General features: G+C 40.7%; 1 protein-coding gene across 2 annotated transcripts in view; it reads left to right on the plus strand.

The window, feature by feature from the left end:
* Positions 1-15,290, plus strand: part of ROBO4 (roundabout guidance receptor 4) — a 67,545-nt gene that overhangs the window by 33,442 nt on the left and 18,813 nt on the right. For both annotated transcript variants that reach the window (XM_087969678.1, XM_087969679.1), the window contains exons 13-16: positions 2,733-2,872; positions 3,864-4,199; positions 6,731-6,844; positions 13,643-13,787. In XM_087969678.1, coding sequence (XP_087825804.1) covers positions 2,733-2,872; positions 3,864-4,199; positions 6,731-6,844; positions 13,643-13,787 — 735 coding nt within the window. The remainder of the gene's footprint in view (positions 1-2,732; positions 2,873-3,863; positions 4,200-6,730; positions 6,845-13,642; positions 13,788-15,290) is intronic.

Consider the following 15,290-nt stretch of genomic DNA (forward strand, 5'->3'; position numbering starts at 1 on the left):
TGGTTTCTTTTTCTATCTGGGGAGGGGGTCTTTCTCACTGCTTTAATACTATCTGGCACTGTCCTATTGGGGTATACTTCCAAGAGGCAGGATGCAAGGTTGGCACTGATTTTTTATTGCTTTTCGGGGGGGGGGGCGTGTGACCTTTCCTTAAATCTGGATGATTTCCTTAGGATATCTTGTGAGGTGAGTGAGACCAGCTTTAAGTGATGCAAATGGATCTAAGGATTGCTTTTTCTGGGTGTGCTTTTTCTGGAGAGCTTAAATGACCTCTCTGCTAAAGGGTTTCACTTTATGAGCAAGAGATGGCTGCTTGATAGTTATCACTGCATTTTAACTATTTTCATTCCTCAAGGTGCTCTGGCACCCTGCCTGATTTGTAACTCTGGCTTGCAGGTATTTTTAATCTAATGATTGGTATTCAGGGCAGCTTTTTGCAAGCAAAGAAGCTTTTTGTAATTTTGTACAGGTAATCCTTGATTTACAACAGCTCATTTAGTGACCATTCAAAGTTACAATGGCACTGAAAAAAGTGACTTATGACCATTTTTCACACTTATGACCATTGCAGCATCCCCACTGTCATGAGAGGCCAGGCAAGGAGAAGCGCCCCTTGACATGAGTGATGTCGAGTTGGCCATGCCCACCTAGTCGCATAACCACCAAGCCACACCCACCAACTAAGTCATGCCCACAGAACCAGTTGTTAAAATGTGGAAAGGGAACTTTATGAAGACAGTAGTGTTACTCAAACAGGAAAAGCCAAAGGGGAATATCAGGCCAGCCATAAAACAAATAAAAGGTATTAAAGAATCCCTATAGACAAAAGCCTAAATAATTAAAAAAAACTAGACAAATAAGAAAAGGAAACCCTTACGAACACAGGACATACCAAATAAGCAAAACAAACAGACAAAAGACACAAAAAATATAAATTACAAAAGAGACAGACAGGAGATTGCCACAAGACAAATATGAAAAAAACATTATAAAGCTAAAAGAGATTAGGAAAAAAACTGATAATACAATCTAACCACCCCACGGAGTTTGCCTTCCGCACCCCGCAGAGTTTGCCCTCCGGCAGGAATAAAAACAAACTCAAACAGAATTTGACACATTAAGCACAAATACAAACATTCACACGAAATCAACTCACAAAGGGAGAAAAGGGTATAAAAAACCAGGGACTTACCATAAGAAGCTAGCTAGCCCAGGAATGCAGACTTCTCGCTGTCCACCGCCTTCCTGAAAAATAAAAAGATCCAGCTTTCAAGCAGCTGTCCGTATCCTTGCGCCGGAGCTCTCCCAGCGGGAAAATTGAATCCTCGGAAGAAAGGCATTTTGACACCTTTCTACAATTGGTGACCATGAAGGTTTTCCAGCCAACCCTGCCACTGGACCGGGCCCGCGGATCCAAACCCAGCCAGCATGGACCTTCTTTGTCCAGGGACAACATCCACAGACCCAGCCCGGAAGGTATAGGGTAGTAAAGGGAGTCCTTGGGCTTTTCCGCTCAACAGCTGCTTGAAAGCAGGTGAATATCACTTCAAATTTATAATCTTACTAGTGAGGGGAGTAGAAGCATGAGTGTACCAGGTGTGTGATTGTGGGTTTTCTCTGCGGAAACAGCAGGACCTCACCTCCTCCATGATTGCCAGCCGCACCCCAGCCAGCTGCTAGCTCAAACACGAGCCGTGACCGGCTGGATTTGGGAACGCAAGGGGTGATCATGGAGTGTGAGTCCTTCTGAAGGATGTAAGAAAAACCGAGCGGGCTGCAAAAGGAACTGGTGTTAGGAAATAAATAAAAAGCAGGAAAAAATAGACACCTTTCTACAAAAAAAGCTGAATCCCACCCCTGGTGCTACCTGTTCTCCACTCTGATCTTCGTAATACTCTATGATGTTTAAAATTGTCCTTACATTGTTCCTAAGTTGTCTGTATGGGAGGAAGCCATTTTGATTTGTATAAATAAATTTGTTTAATATTTTTTGAGACTTTCAGCTATTATGGTTACAAAGATTTTATAGTCCACATTTAATATATTGGCCTATAGTTTCCTATGTTTGTTTGATCTTTTTTTTCTTTTGGGATAATCGTAATCATTGCTTCCTTCCATGATCACAGAATTTTTGCCTTGTCCAAAACCTCATTAAATAAGGTTAAATTAGGCAATCTGTTGCCTAATAATTCTTGTTGAATTTTATATAATTCGGCAGGAAGTCTGTCTGGGCCTGCCGCCTTATTATTATTTTTGTTTATTTTTTGCCCATGTCACTTCTTCGAGATTTATTCTTCCATTCAATAAACTTTTTTCTTCTTCCAATATTCTCAGGAGATCGGCTTTCTTTAGGCAATTTATCCCTTTTTCTTCTATTAAGTATTCTTCTTTATATAGGCCCCTTAAATGTTTAATTGTTTTTATCTAGCCTGCAAGAGAGAAGTTTGACAAGAGGATGAATAAGAAAGGAAACATAAATGTTTGTCAATTTCTTTCCTGCCTACAGTAAAACTATTGTTGAATTTTTGTGTATGTTTCTTCTCCCCTGCTATTCAACCTGATGGACAGTTGTTCCTTTGGGATAGGAAGCCTGGTTTACATCTGTCTCTTATTTTGGTAGCAGGAAGATTTGATGTTAGCTTATTTTCCTTTGGTTGGGCAAGAAATAACTCTCAAAGCTATCACCCTGAACCATGTAAATTAAGTTATATATGTTTTCCCCTTGACTGCAGGGTAGACGCCGGTGATTCTCCTTGGCTTTCAGATACATGGAAATCCACATCTGGTTCCAAGAATTACAGTACCAGCAGCAGCCTTAGTAGCCAACTTCTGTGGATGGAATCCAAAGACAGCCAAGAATTCCACAAATCTAGTATACATTTTCTTCTTCTTCATTCATGGCCAAGTTGAAAGTCTTATTTCTATCTTTATTATATTGCACCTTGTGTGGTAGTTTATGGAGGCCCAGATAAAATCAAAGAATGTGGATACACATACAATAAAAGCTGCATGAAACCAGTATTAGATTTAGTGTGCAAGGCAATTACCTTTTATGTTACTTGGATAATTCTTTTATACAACACTCCATGCAAAATATGTCTGAATCTAGAACAGGGCTGGGGAGCTAAACCTTGCAAAAGCCCTGGGCTTTCTTTCAGCATGCTACCCGCTATGGGCTGGATGTTGTCCAGGGTGTAGGAAAAGTATCTTCTTTTTCTTGCATAATCCCTCAAAGTGGAGGTAGGAGATCCTTTCTCCAAAAAGGAGATGGAAGAGGTGGGACATGCACATTCTGTGACTCCTTTTGCACCAGCACCTTCCTATAAAAATGAATAAATTGATATATGGTTTTCAAGAAAATAAACAATATTTACATGAAGCAAATATATTTTAATGTTTTCTTCTTCTTCTTCTTCTTCTTCTTCTTCTTCTTCTTCTTCTTCTTCTTCTTCTTCTTCTTCTTCTTCTTCTTCTTCTTCTTCTTCTTCTTCTTCTTCTTCTTCTTCTTCTTCTTCTTCTTCTTCTTCTTCTTCTTCTTCTTCTTCTTCTCCTCCTCCTCCTCCTCCTCCTCCTCCTCCTCCTCCTGGTATCAAGGGAGATACAAAATTCTGGTTCTTGCTCTTCTGGCAGCCTCAATCATTATTAATTGAAGTTTCTATAGTGTTTCTTTGATGTTGTTTCTCCATATTTTCCTGGGTCTACCCTGTGTTCTTTGGCCTTCTTCTCTTTTGTATATGCCTTGTACAGTATGGATTGGACTTTACCAATCCTGCCAAATAGTTGTTAACTACTGTAGGGATTTGACTGTAAAGTCAGAAAATCACATGCATCTCTTTTTGCCTTTTGTGTCCTCATCCCCACAGCAGTGTCCTTTGATAGGCAGAGTCAAGGGTCACGAATCCAGATTGTTCCTTTGGTGCCTGATAGCAGCAATAGTAGCCCATATGGAGCTTTTTGCACGAACCTTCCAGCAAAAGATCTCAAGACCTTCTACAGTTCTTTGCCATACCTCTCCAATCCTAACCTACAAAGTATGGAACTAACACAAGCTGGTGAGCTCATGTCTCATGGCAGCCAGAACCTGAGGACTGATCGGGCTACTGGCCAAGGAAGAACACAACAAGGGCCATGGAAGACAGTTGGCTCCCTCTCCCCTAATCGTACCATCAGAGGATTCTGGGCCAAATATGACAAAAAGGGTAAGGCAAAAAGCCCATTCCCCAAATAACTGACACATGTCTAAAGCAGTTTTTGACTACTGACAAATCTTTGTCAAAAGCTTCCTTGAAAGAAACCAAAATTGATATCCATCACTACCTTTATAAACTATAATGATGGAAGCAATATGCAAATTCCGCAAATGAATAAACTTAAAAAAAAAGCAGTCCAAATCTTGGAAGTTGAGATTCAAGAGATGATCCAAAATTCTAAAACATCTCTCTCTCTCTCTCTCCATCTTTTCATGTCATGTAGGGTTTTATATACGGGTAATGCCATTTTTAACCTAGAGACTTAATGCTACAGTATTGTCCTGCCCCTGTCGGAATCTTATTTGGAGGGGGAGACTGAGCAGCTGACAGAGAGTGGGAGTGTGGCTCCATTGGCTGTGGAAGAAACTGGGGAAGGGCAAAGTCCAGCTGGGCAGAGCAGGGAAGAGATAGAGCAAGGCAGAGGGAATTCAGAGCAAGGCTCAGGGCCACCCCCTCTTCATCCTAGGGCACACAGGGAGGAGTGGAGAAGGGAGCAATGTGAGTTGCGTGGCTTATGGGGGAGGAAAGGGCCCTGATTCCCTTCATTAGCTACAGCTGGGAACACAGTGTTTAAAAAGGCAAGCTACGCACAGCAAAGTTGTTGGAAGCAAATTGTGAGTTATCTGTTATTATAGAGGCTTATCTGGGTTTCTGGAGTCTTCCCAACTGTATGTGTTTTGTTGGCCTTTCAAATCTGCAATTCCGTATCCTGCCCTGTCAAGTTAATTGCTGCAACATGGTTTATGTGGATTTTTATTTACAGTTTGCATGTACTTTGTTTTCGGACTGAATTTCTTCCACTTAAAGACTCTGCTTGGGAGAGTTTTTTTCTCCAGCCGAAGGTAACCTGGACATTGGGGGCAAAGTTAGAGGTATTAAAGGGACTCTTCTGGCTTATTTGACTGTGTTGCCTTTGTGCCACGCCCCAGATCATCACAAGTATTTCCTCGTAGAAGACCTGCTATAGCCCCAAATAAACTTTAATGGTCTTCTGTATCCTGTCAGTTTCTACTTTTTGAGGTGTGATGACCAGAAATGTCATTCCAGCTGCAATCTTGTCATAGTATTATAGAAGGCCATTGCTATGTTAGTTCTCATCTCAATTTCCTTCTTAAGGATTCCTAGAGTGAAATGGACCTGTTTCCCACCACCACCAAGGCTATGTATTGGATTGTCATCTGCATTTACTTCTACACCATAGCTTCAAGATCTCTTTGGTGGCCAATCACTGCTGCCATCTTAGATTCCATTAGTATGCATCTGAAATTGAGTTTTTTCTCTCTCAAGTGTGTGTGACTTTGCATTGCATTGCAGTAATCAGCCATTTTCAATCCCTTTGCACTCTTTCTCTTCTCTTTTACTGCCCCAAATAAGCTAATATCGCCTGCAACTTAATTACCTGTGCTACCAAGTTTCAAACAAGTGAAAAAGCTTTGGGTGCCAATATGGATCTTTGTGGCAGGAATGCCCATACATTATACATCTCCCCATTGTGGAAATGGAGTCCTTATTACCTGCTTCCTGTCCTTTCACTTCTTGAAACAGTTATGAGTCTGTGAGAAGTCTTGTCCAACTCAAAAAGTCAGGGATGTCTTCACTGATTGTTGACTTCACCCACAAGACCATGAAAAGAAATAAGGGCACTGATCTAAATGTCAAGAGAATTCCTGCAGGTAGCCAGGAGATGAGAAAAAAAAAACACGAGTTCTCCTCGGTTGTAGCACCTCTCCCCCCACTTCCTCTTTGCAAGGGGACTTAATTGAATTATCTCCAAAGTTCAGGTACAGCTTTAATGCCATGGCTTTTATGGAATGTAATAGAAAGCCTCATTTGCTTGCTGCAGCTGCTAATTGCCAGGAGCGATGCAGAGCAACGCATCCACTCTGTTAAGGACACAGCAAGGGCTGAGTTACTTGGAAATTAACTTGGCAGCTCAAAGAGCATCCCTATCTGGAGAGCCTGTTACAGCTTTGGCCTTCATAGTCATCTCTACCACCAGCTGTGGTTTTATGAATCCAAGGAAATAAGATTTGTGCACATGTAGGACCCATAAGAGTAAATGCATTTACTTACGTGTTTGCATAGATATGATTTCCCATTTTTTATGCTCAAAATCTCCATAATACTTTGGTAGGATCTTGAAATGCATACCATCTGACATTTGGAAGGAATGTGTTTGTAAGGGCTGCCCAGCTATTTTCACCTCATTGTGGACCATATGCAATTTGAGTGAAATAGCTCATGCTCCTCTCACTGGAAAGTGCTGACTGTCACCAGGTGTGGACCCCAAATCTTCAGTTTCATGGGCAGCAGTTTCATCTGATCCTTCAGATTTATAACTTGGAGTATCTTCCTGGACAAGTAGTAACTTCGGTATCTGGATCTTCCTAGGTTGACCAATGGCTGATCATTGTAACAGCATGAATTCAGATTGATCTGACAGGCACATACGATCATATATATATCTCTTTCTCTTTCAGAGCTGCAACAGGTGCACAGCACACCCATGTCCCCATCAGGATTCTCAGCAGATTGGAGTAACCATAGTAGCCCAAGCAGTGTTGTCAGTTCTGGAAAGCATCGAAGAGTCAACGGTAGGAGAAGAAACTTTTGCCTCACGGTCTGGGGCAAAGAACCAATCAATTGTAGATGTTTTGTTAGACTGGATGGTGGGGACTGAGAACAATGCATTTAACGTAGTCTTTAGCCAGTGGTGGGATTCAATTTTTTTTTACTACTGGTTCTGTGGGCATGGCTTGGTGGGCATGGCAGGGGAAGGATATTGTAAAATCTCCATTCCTTCCCCACCCCACTAACCTGTTTTCCAGCTCCGTTCTCCTGTGCAGGGCAACAGAAGAAGACCCAGCCAATCAGCTGGGACTTGGGAGGCAGAGAATAGATGGGGGCGGGGCCAGTCAGAGGTGGGATTTACCGGTTCTCCGAACTACTCAAAATTTCTGCTACCGGTTCTCCAGAACTGGTCAGAACCGTCTGAATACCACCTCTGTCTTTAGCTCATGCGATTGTCCTCTGCTGCTTAGGGACATAATTAGGCATTTAGTTCCAGGTGAGATCTCTTTAACCACTTAGATCCCAACAGATGTAATCTTGTCTGGCCATGCCGAATTTCTGTCATCTTTGTGTTCACATGCAATTACTTATTCCCTTTCTGTCCCCTCTTTCCATCTGCTAAAAGAATGGCATCCTTTTTAATATCACAAGCCTAGCTGTGGAGGCAAATAGGAGAGAAGAGAAGCAGTTAGAATTTCAGAAACCAATCTGCTCAAAGAGAAAGTTTGACATGCCCTTAATATTGTCTTCAATGTTTCATTTTCACATACACCGACTGGAAAAATGGAAGGAAATTTGTATTCCAGATGCAAGCCGGTTACTGGGGGAAAGACTACTTTTTACATCTTGTCAGAGAGAAGCTACTCAATGAGAAGGCCAGTGCAATGAGCCCTACTTCTGATTGGTGCAACAGAGCCACTAACCTAGTTTTAGTTAGGGAAACAATATGAAAACTGACGCCCAACTATCTTTCCAAATATTTTCCCTAATTCTGGCAGTGCAGTTTTCTAACTTAAAAGAAAAGGCTTTTTCTTCTTCTTCTAAAAATCCCTTGATATTGCAAGATAATGTACCACAATCTATATTATGATATGATATGATATGATATGATATGATAGTATATTTTGTATATTATGCTATATTATAATATAGTATAGTATAGCATATTATAGTATAGCATATTATAGTATAGCATATTATAGTATATTATAGCATATTATAGTATATTATTATATTTATTATAGTATAGTATAGTATAGTATAGTATAGTATAGTATAGTATAGTATAGTATAGTATAGTATAGTATAGTATAGCATAGCATAGCATAGCATAGCATAGCATAGCATAGCATAGCATATTATAGCATATTATATTATAGCATATTATAGCATATTATATTTATTATAGCATATTATATTATAGTATATTATATTATAGTATAGTATATTATATGCTATATTATAGCAGTTAACTTTATTTCTAAGTTACCGAGTAACTGATGTTAGTTTTAACTAACATTGAATAATGCTTTGTTCTAGAGATTTGGGGTATGTATTTTAGGTGCGTGCATGAGTATGAGGTAAGAAAATGCATATATGCATGAAAGCTTGGTCTAGTGATTAAGACATCAGGGTAAAAACTGGAAGAATATGAGTTCTAGTTCACCTTAGCCATGAAAGCCAACTGGGCAATCATGGGCCAATTATCAGGAGTTCTGGACTGCCATTGGCAAGAAAGCGAGCTGGGTGACTCTGACCCAATCATCAGGAGACTGTGAGTTCTAGTCGTGGCTGGGTGGCCCTGGCCCAGTCACAATCTCTCAAGCCAACTCACCTGATCGGCTTATTGTTGTGGGGGAAATAGGAGGAAGGAGGAGTGTTAGATACATTCTACATCTTAAATTGTTCATTAAAAAAATAATAAAGGCAGGATATAAAACAATAACTATTTCAAAATGAAACTTTAAAAAAAACGTTAACAGATGTGTACATGGGACAAACAAAATTTAAGAGGGAAAAATAAAACATTGTAAGAAAAGTCATATTTGGCACACTTCTATTTTTCCTACTGTCATCCCTGGCTTTAGTGCTTTGCCATCTGATTTAAAATTCTGAAAATATGCAAAGCTGTTGGCCAGTCCAGGTAAAAATATGGTGGTGGGATTGGTTTGGTAGACTTTTAAAATAATGCCATCTCTTTTCTTGTTTTTGTAAGCGTTCTGCTTATTGGCTTCATTATCTAAGCCAGAGGTCTCCAACCTTGGCAACTTTAAGACTTGTGGACTTCAACTCCCAGAATTCTCCAGCCAGCAGAGCTGGCTGGAGAATTCTGGGAGTTGAAGTCCACAAGTCTTAAAGTTGCCAAGGTTAAGACCTCTAGCTGATCCCATCTCTCTCTCTTTCTATTCCAGCAGAGGGCAGCAGAGTATCACTGGATATCCAGCGAAACCTCAGCTTTGCCCCAAAATTCTTTTTTTTCAACAGGAGGGTCATCTTAGATTCAGCTGGAAATATTTTAATAGAGAGGGATGGTAGAGGGTTTTTTTTTCTCTTTAATTTTTCTTTTGGAGGTCAGGGGAGGAAGGAGAAATCATTTTAAACTCAGGCTCATCAAATGCTTTTATTTATTCTGGTACCCTAGATGCTTGATTGCCACATCACCTTACGATTTTGCTTGTACAGAAGCTGCTTTTTCTGTTGTGATTTATTATCCCTCAATAAATGCTGAAAACCGAAGTTGAGCATTGCAGTGAAACAAAAAATTAAGGACAAGAAAGCTAATCTCTGTGGTGCCTTTCTTCCAAGTGCCCTAAGCTTATGTTTATTTTACTTAATGGTTAATTCTGGACTGCCGCAAACAACTTTTTTCCCCCTCTGAGTCTTTGATAGCATATGTGAATATGTGAGTCTTTGACAGCATATGTGAATAGCAGTTTCTATTCTTTTACCTCATTATCAGTTTTTGTGCTATTTTATTGTTGCAAGATGATTAAGGACTTCCTTCCTTCCTTCCTTCCTTCCTTCCTTCCTTCCTTCCTTCCTTCCTTCCTTCCTTCCTTCCTTCCTTCCTTCCTCCTCCCTCCTCCCTCCCCGTCCTTCCTACCATCCATCCATCCATCCATCCATCCATCCACACCTATTGCCACCTTCTGCTGATTGGACAAAAAAATCTTCAAGAACGATGCTCATTCAATGAAAGTGTAGAAAGTCAATATGATAGGTAAGAATGATAGGTAGTTAATTGTACATGACATCTACCTATATCCCTCAAGAAGTTCATAAATAAGTGCCAATGTTTTGTAGGCCATCCATGAGAATTAGTTCTCCAGATAGGAAGGAAGGAAGGAAGGAAGGAAGGAAGGAAGGAAGGAAGGAAGGAAGGAAGGAAGGAAGGAAGGAAGGCTTTATTTTTCTACCTACAGCAAAATAAAAAGAACAGGAAAGAAAAATTCCATGGAATTATTGAATAGATCTAAAATGCAAAACTTGTATGCTTGCAAAGAATCAAGGTGTCTCCCTCTTTAATGTTTGTTGAACTCTGTTGTTTAAATACTGGCCCAATTCTCAATAGTTCAGCTTTAAAGAGCTCTAAAACTAAAGGTAAGACTATTAGATACTATTTGAACAGTGTGTTTATATAGTCTGCTCTGTGCTAAATATATGCAATTCCTTGTGTACTTCTGTGCTTTGCTGCCATTGCTTTATTATGGGATTCTCAACTGCCAGATGAGCCTTGAGCCGACAAGCTGACTCTCCAACCAAGAGGCCCCTCAGAAGCCCATTCAAATGCTTAATGAGGCACCAGCATTACTGCTGATGAGGATTTTCCTTGTAATCTATGTACAAGGTCTCCATCACACCTTTCCCGAGTATCCTGTGCCCATCCTGAGATCCTTCTCAGTATTCATGAAGTAGCGTCTGCAATGAATAGCCAATCTGGCCAAGTTGGACCTTCTGGGAGAAAAGATTTAATGATGTGACTCACAAAAAGCTGTACAAATGGTTGTGATGCTGGTTTGTATTATGTGTGCTCTTAGAATACTCCAGTGCCCTGATGAAAGTTTATATTTCCAGGACAATCAAGCAATAAAACTTGAAATTTACTACTTCATATTGCGGGCAGTGAGGTTAATGGTTAAGATACTGGAGTGGGAGTGGAGAGACCCAGTTCTCATCCCACCTTAGGCACGGAAGCCAACTGGGTGACTTTGGGCTAGTCACTCTCTCTCTCTCTCAGCTACAGATTGGAAAGTAAATATATCTATTTGTCCATCTATCCATCCGTCCGTCCATCCATGAAGAAGACAATGACAAATCCAAATTATGCTTAAGATGCATTTAAGGGTAAGATCCAAAGAGTCCCTCAGGATAATGATGTGATAAAAGGAATGGTTCCTAAATCAACAAGAATGACTTCAGAATTTTGTTGAAAAGCTAAAACAAAACTGGTGAATCCTCCCCAAATGCACCTTAGGGGCCATTACAAAAAGGGTGACCCACTCTTTTACTGACCCACCAATGCAATGAGCAGATTAAAAGTGTTAGATCTGGAGGAGTGGGCGCAAGGAACGGAGACGAGGCATCAAATAGTGACTCAACTCTTTATTAGTGACTTCAGAAAAAGAACAAACGCTTGGGCAGCAGCAGCTCCTTTTATAGAGCTGGCTGCTGTCACAATGTCCAATGATTCAAGTTTGCCGCGCTGGAAGCGTCCAATCGGCGGTGACCCGCTGTCAGCCAATCAGATTAGCCAGAGATGACCAATCACGATCTGCTAACTGCGGGCCAATGAGAAGTGCAGGATTACGAGCCTGCTGTGGAAGTAAAACTATTAGGATTCAAACCCAATGCGTTTGCTTAGTTCGTAACACAAAGGGTCTCTGTTGATGAGTTCCAAGGACAGCCAGCAAGAGAGGAAATGGCTTCTTTGAGTAATCTGGTGCCAAATCAAAAGCTCATCCAGAAGCAGCAGAATGAACCAAATTGCTGTTTTAATACTGGTTGCTTTCCCGAAAGACTGGCTTGACACACGCCATTTAACATATTTTAAATTTCATTGCCTTCTGCTGATAAGCAAGCTAAGGAAATGTCTCAGGCTTGTATTCATAAATGTATTTCCTCAGAAGATCTACGCGGCTATTTTTTTTCTTGGGAACGGACACTCAACAGGACAAGAGGATAGAATCCATAATTTGGGAAGGCCACTGGAGAAGATCTTCTTCTGCATTTTCTTCTGCATATGATACAAATTAGCCTGTGACCAGGAGGACACCATTGGAGGGACCTCTGCATGTCTAAATGGCCTGTCAAGTTCATAAGAAGAGAGGCAATCCCTTAGATCAGGGGTGTCCAACCTTGGCAACTTTAAGACTTGTGGACTTCAACTCCCAGCTTTGCTGGCTGAGGAACTCTGGGAGTTGAAGTCCACAAGTCTTAAAGTTGCCAAGGTTGGACACCCCTGCCTTAGATGGTTTCCAATTCCTGAAAGTATGCTCCAAACTCCCCAAATATGGATGGAGAACAAAGTCAGACATTGCCATTGGTGCAGACTTCTATCCTCAACCTGCTTCTTTCTTGTCCAACAAAACTGACAGGGCTTTCCCATGACCTAATGTCTGTTTAAGTGGCCAATAGAAAAATAGTCAGAGAAGACAGCAGCAATTAACACCAATTTGAGACATACTCAGGGGACTGCATCAGGGTGTTGCATGTGGGCTGGGCAGGTAACGAAGCATCTGGGGTCAGCATCTGGTGTAGAATATCCAAGGGAATATCTCCTTCTGGTGCCTTCTAAAACAGGGATAACAGAACTTGGAAACGGTGGCAACACACCTTAATTGACGTGTAGGAGTGCTAATTAAAGCAGTTTAAAAATGCATGTGTGACTTCAGCCTAAATGTCACAAGCAAAGAAAATCTTCCCAAGGCACGACACACTTTTCTTATGCTTCCTTCAATTTAAAACTGGTTTGGCACCAGTTTTATTTTTGCTGAAGTCCAGAGTTGAACACATAATGCATAGGCCTGATTTGTGACAGGTCTGGTTTGAGGTGAGAGTCCTCTGGCTTAAAAAAAAAAAAAAATCAAGGAAGGTACTGTATCTGCAAACAAGCAAGCAGTGACATATAAGTTATAGCCTGTACTATGTTACAGGTTCCATTTCTTGAGCCTGTGTGGGCATCTTCTCTAGAACTGTGATCTACAGAAGACACCTAATTGTAGAAATCAGCTTGTGAGAAATGCTGTAAAGTGTTATGGCTTTAATCTTTTCCCCATCGCTGCAGGAAACTATGTGTCTATCAGTTTGTCCAAGACTCAGTTGGAGTTTATTTGGACCTCTCCTCTTCTTTCTTTGATGGATTCATAAGGTGCATCCTAATCTGGATTGGATGTACACAGAGAGGCTTTGGATGGTTATTTAATGAGACTTTCAAGGGAAAGATATTTGCAACTTTCTACAAGTTGACTATCTCTCATTTGCTGGAAATGGGAAGGAAGCAAAGCAATTCATGTGCTTATCCAAGGATTTTATGTGCGTGTTTGTGTATTTCCCAATCTTTGGTTATTATTGTAATTGGTTCTGTATTGTTACTCCTTTTAAAAACTGTTTTAAGCCATTGTGCACTGCTCATTTTGGTAAGGTGCATGATACATAGATATAATAGTAATAATTTAAAGGGACTAAAGTGGAAGGATTTATTTTGATTTGGATATCAGCAAGGGAGCTATTTGTTTGAGCCAGTTGTCCAATATGGATGAAGCAAGGATGGTCGAAAAGTTGCCATTTGTTGACCTGTTTTCTCTCTTTATGTTCCTTCTTAGGGAGGGCGAAAAAGGTGCTAAAAACTTACAGCTCCTCCAAGTTCTCACTGTGCAGTTCACAAAACGTCCCTTCACTGCCACCACCTCCTCCTATTCCACCCGGTTTTCAAGCTCAAGCTCTCCAAGATTCCAGCACCAAGCAAGAGTAAGATGGGATCCAAATATTTTGATTGTTTATCTTAATCTCAGAGCCTCTTTCTGCAAACCCTCCTTCTACCGGGTACATAAGATTAAGAGGATGTAAACCTCAGAGATACTGGATTACTTCAGATCCTAAATATTATTGATTGCATTTTTAAACCAAGCACCAAAATTAATATTTAAAAAACACCTTGAATTCAATTAAGATATCAATAGAAATGAATATATGTAGATCAAGATTAAATTATGGAATCTTTAAATTATGGAATCTGAAGTTGGTGGTTTGCTTGCAGATGTTTCATTACCTGAGTAGGAAGCATCATCAGTGCTAGTGAGTATGGGGTTAGTTCTTTGAATATACAGTGGCTTGCCCTGCCAGTGTTGTTGAGGGCGTGGTTTTCTCCTTGGTAAGGAGGAGGAGCTAATCACGGAGAAACCCACATCCCCACCAACATTGGCAGTGCAAGCTACTGTACATACAGGGGGAAAACCCCACACTCATTAGCACTGATGATGTTCCCTAGTTTGGTAATGAAATACCTACATGCAAACAACCAAGCTCTGAGCCGGGAGTTGGACTAGAAGTCCTACAACTCTTGTTATTTTGTTAATAACTCTGTTAAAGAGCACTAAGAAGACATTATTTTTAAAACACTTCCCCTTCCAGTCAGTTAGGCTAACAACTGATGACCCAATTCTTCAATTGTTTTGCTCGTGATACTTGAAGAAAGCTCAGATGAGAATTAACAAGATGGTGGTAGGCTTGCAACCCCCTGCAGAACAGGATTTCTTCTGCTTCTCCTCTAACTTTTGTTAGAGAGCCACCTTGCAGAAAACTCAGAATTCACCTTACGCTGACTCATCTTCTGGTTGTGCCAGATAGTAGAATAAATTGCCTGCTCCTTCCTCTAGCCCCAAGTAGGCAAATCTACATACTTTGCATATTATTCAGAGGCACCCTTATGATGGATCCTCCGGGTGGCAGGAACAAATGTTGTTGGGAAATGAATTCCATCTATCCTGTCTCCCTATTTTGCACTTAAAAAGCTACAAATCATGGGATGATTCCATGCCTGGCTAGAAGGGAGCATTTCTCATTGAACGGGGCAGGCCTCTGTACAAGTGCCCAGCTATTTAAGTAAATGGGCAATTATCATCCCAGGCAAGTAAATCAATCCATTAGTGAAATATCAGCTGACTCCATCCTTTTTTTTGCTGCCCCTTTGAATCCCACATTTACGTAGAGAAAAACGTTGTCCTTGGATCTTGCATGAAATAATTTTGGTGTCATTCTAAATTTATGGGCAATTACACAATAATTGACTTCTCTATTGCAAATTCATTTGGTTGCAAAGGAGAACTGAGTAGAGTTTGTGTAACAGGAGTGACTAAAGTACATTTCCCCGGGTTTCTCCTTTCTTTGACATTAGGCTCCTGTGCATGTCCCAAACTTTTCTTTCCAGTCATGGAGAAGAAAAGGTTGGCATCTCCACCCACTCCAGATGAT

Source organism: Notechis scutatus, chromosome 7 (assembly GCF_049901735.1).
Source record: "Notechis scutatus isolate UNSWTSFEM ecotype Mainland chromosome 7, rNotScu1.2, whole genome shotgun sequence".
NCBI classification, from domain to species: Eukaryota; Metazoa; Chordata; class Lepidosauria; order Squamata; family Elapidae; genus Notechis; species Notechis scutatus.